The sequence below is a fragment of the Helobdella robusta genome, assembly GCF_000326865.2.
Source record: "Helobdella robusta unplaced genomic scaffold HELROscaffold_70, whole genome shotgun sequence".
Taxonomy (NCBI): domain Eukaryota; kingdom Metazoa; phylum Annelida; class Clitellata; order Rhynchobdellida; family Glossiphoniidae; genus Helobdella; species Helobdella robusta.
Window position 1 is genome coordinate 163,616 of NW_008705399.1, and position 13,844 is coordinate 177,459.

The 13,844-nt window shown below is 33.4% G+C and overlaps 2 protein-coding genes across 2 annotated transcripts; one reads left to right on the top strand and one right to left on the bottom strand.

Moving 5' to 3' along the window:
- Positions 1 to 6,299: 6,299 nt before the first annotated feature.
- On the bottom strand, positions 6,300 to 7,398 carry HELRODRAFT_145714 (hypothetical protein; the record flags this gene model as incomplete). The annotated part of the gene is made up of 3 exons (XM_009031141.1): positions 6,300 to 6,406; positions 6,442 to 6,653; positions 7,316 to 7,398. Coding segments are annotated over 3 exons (402 nt in total), but the record flags the coding sequence as incomplete, so codon positions are not given.
- A 1,561-nt stretch (positions 7,399 to 8,959) lies between these two features.
- On the top strand, positions 8,960 to 12,691 carry HELRODRAFT_186127 (hypothetical protein). The gene is made up of 12 exons (XM_009031142.1): positions 8,960 to 9,089; positions 9,256 to 9,307; positions 9,508 to 9,753; positions 9,954 to 10,101; positions 10,290 to 10,349; positions 10,627 to 10,769; positions 10,939 to 11,047; positions 11,203 to 11,319; positions 11,535 to 11,581; positions 11,854 to 12,013; positions 12,168 to 12,257; positions 12,427 to 12,691. The coding sequence occupies exons 1-12, from the start codon at positions 9,029 to 9,031 to the stop codon at positions 12,598 to 12,600; spliced, it is 1,407 nt and encodes a 468-aa protein (XP_009029390.1). The 5' UTR covers positions 8,960 to 9,028; the 3' UTR covers positions 12,601 to 12,691.
- Positions 12,692 to 13,844: the final 1,153 nt, after the last annotated feature.

Consider the following 13,844-nt stretch of genomic DNA (forward strand, 5'->3'; position numbering starts at 1 on the left):
TTCTCTCTCTCTCTCTTTCTTATTCTATCTCTCTTTCTTCTTTCTCTCTATTCCTCCCAACGTCATAACCATCAACATATCTAATCGACCACACCCATCATCATCATCATCATCACCATCTCATCATCACCATCATCATCAATAATACCTTTCCATTGGTGTGGCCGAATAACATCGGCGCTCTTTGACCTCTGAGTGACCTCAAAAAGGGCAATCCGGGGTCATCGTCTGTCGGCCATTTGGTTTTTTCGTCGAATGGCTGCGTTTTTATGCTGTTAATAATTATTATCATTGATGTTATTATTATTATTATCATTATTATTATTACTGTTGTTTTTGTGGCAATAACATAGTAGTTAATGTTGAAAGATGAAAAAAACAAAAAACAATATCTAACAATGGATGCAATCTTGTTGATGTTGTTGTTGTTGTTGCTGATGTTGTTGCTGATGTTGTTGTTGTTGTTGCAGTTGTTGTTGATGTCATTACTTTCGCCGTTGTTGTTGTTGGCGATGATGACGTTGTCCTTGTTGATGGTGCAAGTGAATTTTCAATACGTAAATTCATCGGAGGATTAATATTTCTAATATTCATAACACTATTTATATTAATAATATTATTATTCTTATTATTATCATTCATATTATTGTTCATATTATTATTATTATTATCACCAATATCACCATCATTAATTCGGATACCACATTCCCCGCCACCCAAACCACTGTAATTATAACCACAATTACCGCAGTTATAACCATAACTACCAAAATTATGACCATAATTACCAAAATTATGACCACAATTACCAAAATTATGACCAAAATTACCAAAATTATGGTCACAATTAGCAAAATTATGACCATAATTATTAACATCAAAGAAATCATGGCCGATCTGCTGTACGAAGTGAACTGGCTGGAGGCCGAAGTTGTTGGGAACTGCCATGAGTTTGTTACCGTTGTTGTAGGCGAAGAGTTGGTGGAATGTCTGGAGATTGCCGCGGGCACACGCCCACATCTTTGAAAAATATAATAATATTAATAAATAATAATAATAATAAATAATAATAATAATAAATAATAATAATAATAATGATAACGTACAATGGGAGTGTTTCCGTGTCTATCCTTAGACAGAGGATCGACCTCCTTCAAAAGTGACGTCATCGTCGGCGATGATGATGATGATGTCGATAGTAATGATCTTGCGAGAAAAAGATTGTAAAAATTGAATAAAGAAATCTTTTTGACTCATAAAAGTTTAGCGAAAATGAAATTGTCAACATCATCGTCATAAACGTCATCATCATCGTCGTCGTTGTCGTCGTCATCATCAACAACACCTTATGTGAATTAGGAAGGAGAGGATTTGGGGATTTCCCAGAGCGGCGGCCAGGTGCAGCAAGGTCAAATCAAGGTCATTTGAGTGATGGCTAGTTTCAATGTCAAGGTCGCAATTTACGAAATATTTTTTAGCCAGCAGTGATGGTAACGAGCTTAAAATTTCTCGAACGCTGCTATTATTATTGTTGTTGTTGTCTTCATGTTTTATCTGCCGAATGAATGTATTGATTGACTGACTAGCTGAATGACTGAATGAATAAATGAATGAATAATGAATTAAGAAAGAAAGAAATCAGAAAATAAACAAGTAGATGAATGAACGAATGAATGATCGAAACTACAAATTAAAGAAAAATGTTAAAGAGCAGGTAAAAGTTAATGAATGAATGAATGAATGAATGAATGAATGAATGAATTTACATTTTTGTCCGAGTTAGCTCTCAAAACATGCAGTTTCTGTATGAAGAGCTGTACCAATTTTTTATCTGTTTAATAATTTTGATTCATAATTTACAAACATTATTATTATTAATATTATTTTTATTATTATTATTATTATTACTCCTACTTCAGAAAAACCTATGGTGTTGAGTACAACATTGTTTTACTCAGAGACAAGGCGTGGAGAATGAGACTAAAACTTCGCAATTACTTTAAAACAAGCCGAAGTGGAAAGATTCGCTGCTGTCTTCGGCGCGAAACGTCAATAGACTACAAACTGGTGGATGACTTGCTCTCAGATGCAGATACAACAACTCAGTCGTTAAAGCAGGTAACTGCTAGCTGGAATCATGTGGTTTCGCTTCTGAGTCAGGGTTTCTTGGTTAAATCGGTGACAGAGGTAATATCATCATCTCAAATATCCCATTGGTCTAAACAATTTGATACAATCTCAGAAACTCTTTACAAATTCGCTAGAAAATATATTACTCAGCAATCGCCAACCAACGCCAATCTGTTCAGACGGGGAAAGACACAAGATTCTCTATGTCCTCTACAAACATGTTGTGTCCAACTGTGGATCGATTGCTACACTGGCAAGATATACAGAACGTCATAATAAAATTCTATCTGAGATCGATAATTGGTTAAAGACATGTTGTCAGGAGGACTGCCTGATAAAAACTATGAATTTATGGATTACTTTTTTGAATGTTGGGGATTCTGCTTAGTTAAGATTTACTCTTTTGGAATGCCCCATTATGTAACAAATTTATTGTTTGTTCATAATAAACGAATATTATATTCGCAGATATCGAGTCAGAGGAAGTTCAACCAATCTGGCAGCAACTGTTCATCTCCATCCGTTCCAGACGTCGCCATTTTGCGCAACCTCAAAATTGAAATTAACAAATGAAATGAATCTAACCACATGAAACTAATCTGCTACAATCAAGAAACTACAAACTACCGAAATAGGAAAATAGTTTGAATTCATGTCTGAATGCTGACTTTAAGAACTGTTTAATTTTTCAAAAAACATTTGAAATAACTCCGATTGGCTTTTTCAATATTTTAAATTTGACTCTAAAAATTCATGGCCGATTACATATATTAACAAATTAATAGAATCTGTAATTAGATCGGACCTATGCCATTTATTGCGATAGGAACACTTCCTAACCAATTTGAATACATAACCGTTTTGCACTTGCCCTATATAATGAGCATTGTGGTTTCATTGAACATTATTACATTTTTATTTTCTTTTTTAATTTTAACAACTTTGACTGAAATAAAAGAGTTTCCATTAATATATATAAAATTGATGCATTTGTATAGCGCCAATTTCTTAGAGCGCTATGATAAATTAAAATTAAAAAATTTATCAATTTTGTATCAATCTTCTCTTTCATCAGGTACTAGATAGCTCAACATCACTTGGATTGCTACTGCTGTTGCAGCTGCTGCAGAACTTCCACTGCGGACAAACTCCAGCCAGGATGCTTCATTGACGATCACAAGAGGTAAATTTGCAAGCAACACAAAGAGGAAACGAGGTAGATATAGATGATAATACATAGCATATATACCTTCTATGTTAAAATAAGATGTCGATACTGTTGCTACGGCTGCTGCTGCTGCTGCTGCTGCTGCTGTTGATGATGACCGCAATGATGACGATGATGATAGTAGTGCTGCTGATGGTGATGATGGTGGTGGCGGCAATGGTTTATAAAGGAACGAAAGAGGGTTGGTGTTGCGGCTGATGATGTTGTTGCATCGACACTGAACTGTTAACTCTACCCTACCTGCTGAATGAGCTGTGATGATGATGTTGGATGATGATGATGATGATGTTGTTGGACGATGATGATGATGATGATGATGTTGTTGTTGTTGATGATGATGACGATGATGACGACGACGACGATGATGACGTTGATGATGATGATAAAGATGACCGGGGCGTTGATGACGATACAAACGATGATGATTTTCAAAATGATGATTTCAATCGTTCTGACAAAAATTGATGAAATGATAATCACCATCATCAGCACCACCATCATCATCTTCTTCATCATCATCATCATCCAACCTGGGGCGTAGCATTTCAAGACATTGGGTAAAATTAGAGTTGCAGGAACACACAAGTTACCAAATAAAACAAAAAAACTTTTGTTGTTGGTGTTGGCGTTGTTAATGCTGTTGTTGTTGTCGTTAATGTTGTTTTTGTTGTTGTTGATGTTGTTGATGTTGTTGTTGATGTTGTTGATGTCATTTTCGAAAATTCCCGTGATAAGAATCTTTGTGCCTCCCTTTTCGAGTTAACGTCATCAATGTCATTAACAACGACATCAACAACAACAAAAACAACATCAATGATAACAACAACAACTACAACAACCACAACACAAACTTCGGCATAAGACCATTCTGGAGAAAACTCAATGATTGAAAAACTTGTCAATGTATCTGTTGATGTTGTTGTGGATGTCGTTGTTGTTGTTGTTGTTGATGCTATTGTTGTTGTTGTTGTTGTTGTTGAAACAAAAAGATTATCACCATCAACGTCATCAATGTTTCGAAACACGATGTTAAGAATTTCGTCTAAATCGTCCATAGAATTTGATGTGATGTTGTTGTTATTGCTGATGATGTCATTGTTGTTGCTGTCGATGACGTCATCACTGTTGTCGGTGTTCTTAACGCCATCAATGTTGTTGTTGCAGAAAATGCTGTTGTCGTTGTAATTGTCGCAATTATAACTGTCGCAAGAATAGTTGATGTCATCCAGACCAAGGAAATTAAATTGTTGTTGTTGTGCTTGATGTTGTTGTTGTTGATGTTGTTGTTGATGTTGTTGTTGATGTTTTTGTTGATGTTGTTGATGAAGTTGTTGTTGATGTTGTTGTTGTTCGAGATCAAAGTTTTGTGAAAGACTATCACTATCATAGTCTAGTAGATCGAAATCTGTTAAGAGATCACACTGGTTGAAATAATTGTTGACATCAAAAAGTTGGTCATATTGTTGTTGTTGATGTTGTTGTAGGTGTTGTTGTTGATGTTGTTGCTGTTGCTGCTGATGTAGATTGTTTAGAAATTCACTTGTTTGTTCATAACTTAATGATTGAAAATTTTGGTTTAGTTGTTGTTGTGTTTCAAACATTTGGGGTTGTGATTGTGGAATCAATGTGTTAGAATGTTTCTGCTGCTGCTGTTGTTGTTGATGTTGTTGTTGATGTTGTTGCCGTTGAAATGAATCTAAACTTAATTGCCTATGTTGTTGAACTTGTTCCAATGTTACAATATCATTGAAAGGTAAGGTGGACGTTGTTGTTGTTGTTGCTGCTGTTGTTGTTGTTGTTGTTGGATGCAAATTTACATCCCCGTATAATAAAAACGATTTATACGCGTCAGATAATGACGATGACGTCATTGCTGATGGTTTTGTTGTTGATGTTGTCTGACATTGATTATTGTTATCGTTATTACTATTATTGTTATCATTATTAATGTTATTGTTGTTGCTGTTGTTGTTGCTGTTGTTGTTGCAGTTGCAGATGAGTTGTTGTTGTTGTTGATAATGTTGGTTTTGAGTGGTTTTTAATTTGTTTACAATCAACTCAACAATCTGGTCCGTCTGAGGGTTTTTAGGTTAACGAAAATAAGCGTAAATTAGCATACATTAGCAAATAAAATGCATAAAATTAACATATATTAGCGTAAATTTGCATGAATTAACATTATATATAAGGTAGATAGAGAAAAATTGAAATATAAGTTAGCAATTCATATGTAAGTTGACACATTCTGCGGTAAATCGGCAGTCAGTTTACATGCACAGCGTTTGTAATGTAACAACAACAACAATAATGATGATAATAATATTAATAATAATAATAATGGACATAATAATAATATAGCCAAAATGATTGATCACTATTATAACCTTCTGATTGGAAGAATGGTTGCATGGGAAATGTTTTAAACTGGCCACTGAAAGAGATGTAAGAAAACACCATCATCATCATCGTCGTAGTCGTCGTCATCATCATCATCGTCGTCATCATCATTACCATCATCATCGTCGTCATCATCATCATCATTATCGTCGCCATCGTCATAGTCGTCGTCGTCATCACTATCATCAGCAGGTGAAAACATTAGCTCGGTGCAAAACAATATATACGGCGCTAATAACTTAATTAACAATTTTTGTACCTCCCCAAAAAGACAAGAAAATAACAACTTCTCACAAATAAACAGCAACAAAAACAACGACAACAACAACTACAACAACAACAACAAAAACAACAACGACAACAAAAACAACAACAACGACAACAACAACAACAAACCCATAGGCCTAATTTGAGACTCAAGCTCACTTCTAGACCACTTATTGCAATCATCAAGAGGCAGTGGGAAGCAGCAGAACTTATAAATGTTATTAATGTCGCTGATGTTGTTGTTGTTGTTGTTACTGCTGTTGCTGTTGTTCTGCATTGGAAGGTTCAAATAGTGGACCAGCACTATATTCGGGTTCTGTAAATGGTAACAATGATGATGAATGATACAACAACAATAACAACAAGCAACAACCATAACAGCAGCTACAAGCAAGCAGCAGTAGCAGCAGCAGCAACACAAACCTGCAACAGCCAGTAACATCTCCTATGAAAAGTCGGCAAAATGGCGGAGTGAACGTAGCATCCGTAGATGAACTCTTGACCTTGAACTTTCAACTTCATGTGATCTTCGCGGGTGGTCTTTCCGTCTTTTCGCTTCTTCCAATGGTAGCCATCCTTGCGATAGTGCACGGACTTGCGATTGTAAAGTAGCATCGTCCCTGATGGCGGTCTGCCAGGGTTTGTTCGCTTGTGTGAGTGTGCATATGTGTGTGCGAGCGTTTGTCTGTATGTGTATTGGTGTTTTAGCGAGAGAGGATTTGTGTGTGTGTGTGTGTGTGTGTGTGTACGTGCGTGAGTGCTTTTATTTATGTTTCTAAGTGTGCGTGTGTCTGCAATTGTTGTCTCCATAAACACAGGCGCGTGCACCTATGCATGTTTTTGTTTAGTCTGTGGTTTATGTGTGAACACTTGTTTATATATATATATGTGTGTGTGTGTGTGTGTGTGTGTGTGTGTGTGTGTGTGTGTGTGTGTGTGTGTGTGTGTGTGTGTGTGTGTGTGTGTGTGTGTGTCTATAAATCTATTACCATGTATTTGATTTGAAATTTTTGGTTTTAAAACGAGTTGATAGAAAAAAGGTTTCACGAAGCAATAAATTAAAAAAATGCTATTTTAATGTATGTGTGTAGCTAAGTAAATGTATGTGTGTCTTTGTTCACAATTGTCTTTGTTCACAACTGTACGTAAATACATGTGCGTGCGTGCGTGTGTGTGTGTATGTATGTGTGTTTGCGTGCGTGTGTGTGTGTGTGTGTGTTTGTGTGGTTGCGTGCGTGTGTGTGCAATTGGGTGACAAATTAAATAGAGACACAGATGTATTTAACTGCCTACCTTATTGATATTGTCTTGGAGAGCCATTCATCATGCCTATCAAATGCTACTAATATTGACACAACTTCCTGAGTTATGTTATAATATATTCATATTATATTATATTATATTATATTATATTATATTATATTATATTATATTGTATTATATTGTATTATATTATATCATATTATATTATATATTATATTAACGTCATAATAATAATATAACACCTATTATAACAACACTACAACAATAATGATAAAATGACATCAATAAAATTCAATATTAATTAGATTATAAATATAATTATTATTATTAATTATAGCTATAATTTTTTCTAATTAATTGTTGAAATAAAATAATTTGCCTCATTAGTATTCCATCTATGCCTCTCATTGACAAACTCCTGGGCTTTCACGATCGAATCCAAAGATTTTAACAAATCTTTTCTAGATGTTTCTGAATCCATTTTGTAATTTTTTTAAACTTCTCAGGTCTTTAGTTTCCCATGAAAGAAAATAAACAGCAATCAAATAAATATATGATATAATTCATTGACTTAGTTTTGGATTAATTTATTATTATAAATGTGGTTTGCTTACATGATAGCTATATAATTATATATATATTTTTATTTTATATTTATAGATAGAGTTAGGCCAAAGAAAGACTAATATATCCTGGACTTACATGCCAATTGTTTTTCTTTTAATACTAGTATTATTATATTATAATAAAGATTTTATTTAATCAAAATTAACAAAAATATCAGACAAAAGTCAGATTTTTTACCGGTTGAAAAAATAAATGACTTTTGTTATTTTATTCAAAAATTAATTGAGTTAGACAGGGCTTAACCAGTGGGTCAGTTTTTAAATTTCATCAGTGACTTTTCAAATTATTAATATTTTATTGTACAAATTCAACTATCACCAAAATAAATATTGAATAATAACAATACCTGGTGACCAAATTTTGATGAAAGAAATAAGGTTTACTTCCAAAGCAAAAAAAATTTATAAAATTTTTGATAAAAGAAAAGATTGAAAACTTATTCCATTACTAATCATTGTACATTAACTTAATTAAAAAACAACTACGACTTTAATTTGCCTTTTCTACAATAATTAAATATTTAATTAAAAAAATAATTGAAATATTTTGAAGAACGTTTATTTTATGTCAAATTGAATCTGATATTCAATTGTTATGCATGCAAAGCAAATGCATGCATGAAATTTTTTCAAATGCAAAATACATGTACATAAGTATATAATTATATTTGTAAAACCATATATATTATAAAAAATATATAATTATATACATGATTTATAAAAAGCTTTAATTTGACATTAATAATAATTAAGCGGCTTAAACCATAATTAATGTTTTGGTGCTACTTAAATTCAAGATATAATTTCCAAACATTTTAATTTAAATGCCATGGTAAATCTAACTCTAATTATTGTACGAATTATGATTAATTTTTATTAAGCTCATTTCAATTTTTATTGTAAAGAATGAAAATTAAAAAAATTTTTACTGTAAAAACTTATGTATAATATTGTTAAAGTACTGCTAAACATTTAAATACACTTAAATGTAAAACGGTGTATTTTATGTTCTATGGTCAATAATTATCTGTACTATGCTCTGTTTTGGTTGATATTTCATTAAAAAGTTGAATTTTAAATTTGATTTTCGTTTAAAATTGTTCTTAAAACTTTCCAAATGTCGTCGAAGGTGCCGATCATGTCGACGGCCGGTGCTGTTCCGACGAAAAATGAAAAAGGCAATTTTAGCTTATAACTTTCCCGTTAACGTTAACTTCAAACAACTCAATAGTAAAATAGTCAAATTTAAAATCAAAATGTTTCACTTTACTTTACTTAAACTTTAAGTCTTAAAGTTAAATTATTAATTAATTAATTAATGTAATTGGAAAAATTGTTTTTCAGGTGAGCTTACGATGGAAAAAGTCAAAGTTTCAAGATACGTTACTGGAAAAAGGTTAAAAATTTGTTATATTTATAATGTTGTTAATTAGCAATTTAGAACCAGATTTTTGAAATTTAATAATTAATTTAATAATATATATATATATAATGATTAAATTAAAATTAACTAACGAAATAAAATAAAAATTATAAATGACAAATCATATATACAACTCAATTAAATTATTAAAAAAATGGCATGAAAAACTCTAGGCCAGAATATGCCCCAGACTCTAGCGATGAAGAGGACGTGAATTTGAATTTACTAAAGATAAAAAATGCAAATGATGACAATGATGAAGATGACGACGACAACGAGTACAACAACTACAACAATAGACTAACCGATGAGGAGAATGTCGGCTCCCAGAACTACAAAGGCGACAAACGACTGCAAAGATTAATGAACCTCAACAGACATCGCAAAAATGTTGACGACGATTACGATGATGAAGATAGGTTTGTTACTTCATTTCTTTTTTTGTATCTTTAGTTATCTTTCTATTTCTTGTATCTTTGATTATTTTGTGTGTATGTGGTGTGTGTGTGTGTGCGTTTGTGCGTGCATGTGTGTGTTATTATGAACAAATTACACAATAATGTCAAAGTAAAAAGTTAAATATAAATCCCATAGCAAAAACTTTATTTAATTTGTTTAGAATAGCAAGACATCGGAAATTAGTTGAACCGGAAGTCTTAGAAAAATCTGATGACGATGAAAATGATTACGACAATGATGAGAGAGATGAAAGGAGGCGCTACATAAATGATGGCGATGCCAGCGATGATGAGGACCTCGATGATGAGGTGAGTAGTTACTATTTTCTGTTCTTTATACATCAAATTTTTGGGATTGTTTTTTCCATTTGTTCGTTCGTTCAGTCATTCTTTCATTCATTTATTCATCCATGTTTAACATTTTTCATACAAGCAAACAAACAGATTATTCCTTTAATCATTCGTTCACTCACTCAATTTTCATTCCTTCAACACAGGAGATAGAGAGAAGGAGGGAGGCAATCAGACTAAGGATACTTAATCAGAAGAAAGACGAGGTCCGTTGTTGGTTTCTTTATACACATACGCAGTTAAACACATACACTCACACACACACACACACACACACACACATTCTCATAATACACACATAGACATACTTAAATACATTCCTACAGCAGATACTCACATATTCACACAACACACACACACGTACACATACTTACACACATTCACACAGCAGATACACACACAACACACACACACAAACGTTCATACACACACATACGCATACTTACACACACACACACACACACACACACACTAAACTGACAGGACATCCTAGATAGGGCAGACGAAAGTGACAGTGGGAACGAAAAACAAGATGGCGAAGATGATGATGATGATGATTATGAAGAATATTCCGAATCGGAAGAGGAAGAAGTCGAGCCGAGGCTTAAACCTGTTTTCGTCAGGAAGTATGTGAATAAATTATGCTGATTTTGCTTCATCTATTTTTTCATTGATTGATCAATCAATCACTCAATCAATCAATTACTTAATCAACCAACCAATCAATCAGTCAATTGATCATCCAATAAAAAATTTGATCCTTCTATTGACTCTTTCATTGGTTTTCTTATTCAGGAAAGACAGGATAACGATACAGGAAAAGGAAAAAGAACTTCAGAAACTGAAAGACCAGGAGTATGAGAATAAGAAACTGGCCAATGAAAGAAGAGCTCAGACATTAAAGGCAGCTTATAATTATATTTTAATTATGATAATAACTATGTTAAACATAATAATTATTTCTACTATTACTACTACTGCTATAACTGTTACTACTACTACTATTACTAATAATGATGATGATGATGATGATGATAATAATAATAAACATAATTCAAGATGGTGGAAGCCGAGATAAAGAGAGATATGGAGACGAAAGTGAAGGAGAACGAGGACGAGTTTGGCGGGGTCGTCTCAAATGATGAAAATGATGAAGAGCAGTATGAAGCTTGGAAGGTGAGGATTGGCTGAGTGGCTGGTTGATTGATTGATTGATTGGTTGATTGATTGGTTGGTTGATTGATTGATTGATTGATTGATTGATTGATTGATTGATTGATTGATTGATTGATTGATTAGTTAATTGACAAATTGATTTGTTAGTTTTTTTATTTTAGTTAATTAGTTGATTAATCTTCTTATTTTTAATTTGTTTTGTTTCCCTACTTAAGGTTCGAGAGTTGAGAAGATTGAAAAGAGACAGAGACGAGAGAGAAGCGTTAGTTTATTATTTCTCAATTTTTATTCATCCATTTACATTATTCCCGCTCAGTCGTTCGCTATTTCATTCTTTCATCACTCATTTATTCATTCTCTCACTCCTTAACTACTTCATTCCTGAAAGAAACAAAGTGGCTTCATCACTTGCCCATTTTTTTTATCATTTCTTCTCACGCGAGCTCACACACGCACACACCTCATACAGACACACACACGCACACACACGCACACGCACACACACACACACACACACACACACGTACATAACAGGATAGATAGGGAGAAACAGGAACTTGAGAGGTTGCACAACATGACTGAAGAGGAACGCAGGCAAGAGCAGAAACTGAATCCGAAAGTTGTCACGAACAAGGCGCCGAAAGGGAAATACAAATTTCTACAAAAATATTATCATAGGGGTGTCTTTTATTTGGTTCGTTGGTTTGTTTATTTTCATTTCGTTCGTTCGTTCGTTCACTTGTTCACATTCGTTTTTTCATAATGGTTTGAACTATTACAGATAAACATTTATAAATATAATTATTGTAGTAATAAATGAATTACGATCGATACAAATCATTAACCAGGACAAAGATGATACAGTATACAAGAGGGATTTCACGGCACCTACATTGGAAGACCACTTCAACAAAACTGTACTTCCTAAAGTCATGCAGGTTGGTCGGTTGGCTAGTTGATTGGTTGGCTGGTTGATTGGTTGGCTGGTTGATTGGTTGGCTGGTTGATTAGTTAGCTGGTTGATTGGTTGTCTGGTTGGTTGATTGGTTGGCTGGTTGATTGATTGTTGGATTCGTTGAACAATGTACCCACCCCAACCAACCCCAGGTAAAGAACTTCGGCAGATCGGGTCGAACAAAGTACACTCATTTGGTTGACCAGGACACGACACAATTCGAATCGGCCTGGGTAGCTGACACGGCCATGAACTTGAAGTTTCACACGAATAAGGGTGGAGGTATGAAGCAACAGTTCGATAGACCGGCCATCAAAAGAAAATGAATAAATTATGATAAACGATTATACGAATCGGGATTGTTATTATTTTTAATCTTTTATTTTATGCTATGTGAATAAAGTTATGAAAATGTATGGTCTTTTGTCTTTCTAACAGATTGTCAAACGCTTTCATTTGTCAACCTACATTTTTTGGGGTGGTTTCTTTAGTTTCACTATTTCAGCTCCACATTCCATATGGTAGCCAATCAATCAATGAATTAGCTTATAATGAGCTATTTTCGCGATGTTCAACAGCGCTCCTAGTAGGTAGAGAGTTCCAGAGAAAGGGGCCAGAAAAAGCAAATGCAGATTTAGCAAAAGAGAGTTTAACACGAGTTAACACGAATGAGAACAAGAAGACGATCGTAAACGTAAATATATCTGATAAGTACTTAGGAAATAATTTAGAGACTTATACACAATGTGCAAATTTTAAAAATTATTCTTTAACTCATCGGTTGAATCAAGATGCGTACCAAAAACGTCAACTTGTACATTTTTATTATCCGAAAACTAAGTCCTACATGAATCTAGTAACAAACTTCCAGCTTGGTTTACTGTATCAGTGCCACATTCAAAAAAATTGAACTATAGCGCGTGTTCAGGTGTTCACTATATCTATGGTTCAGAATCTTATTGAACAAAGTAGTATCGTAAAATAAAATTAATGAAGATACTTTTTCAAAAATTTAAAAATTTCTCAATTTGATTTCATTGCGATATCGATGATGATGATTGTGACCTGACTAATTAAAAAACATCAAATAAAATTTATTAAATAGGATGGTTAATTCCTTCATTGCGAAATCGTTAGAGGAAATGACGTCATGTTAACAGTAGTTATTTTACTGCATGGTAGTAAATACATGCACGTGTAAATACAACATTTATGATGTTGTATTTACACATTCAAATTGTACAATTGAGTTATGGTTTAGTCTCAAATTATTTAGAATTCTCTCAGAAAAATTTAAACTTTTTGCTATTAGTTACTTTTATCAACAATTTAAAAAAAAATTTCAATTTGATTTCATCGCGATATCGATAATGATTTTTGTGACCTGTCTGATTAAAAAGCATCAAAGAAAGTTTTTAAAATAGGATGGATAATTTGTTATATTGGGATATTAGTATATAGAGCTAGCAAAATTTTAATATAAAAGCGCTTATAAATCTACGCATATTGGCTCAGCTTGGCTCGGCTCGGCTCGGCTCGGCTTGGAATTGGATGCTAAGCAAGGTGTGGT

Bases quoted from the DNA above. Each gene is read 5' to 3' on its own strand.
- HELRODRAFT_186127 (XM_009031142.1), top strand. From the start codon at position 9,029: ATGTCGTCGAAGGTGCCGATCATGTCGACGGCCGGTGCTGTTCCGACG. The intron at 11,048-11,202 runs GCAGCTTATAAT...ACATAATTCAAG, and splicing joins GAAGAGCTCAGACATTAAAG to ATGGTGGAAGCCGAGATAAA. The intron at 11,582-11,853 runs GTTAGTTTATTA...CGTACATAACAG, and splicing joins GACAGAGACGAGAGAGAAGC to GATAGATAGGGAGAAACAGG.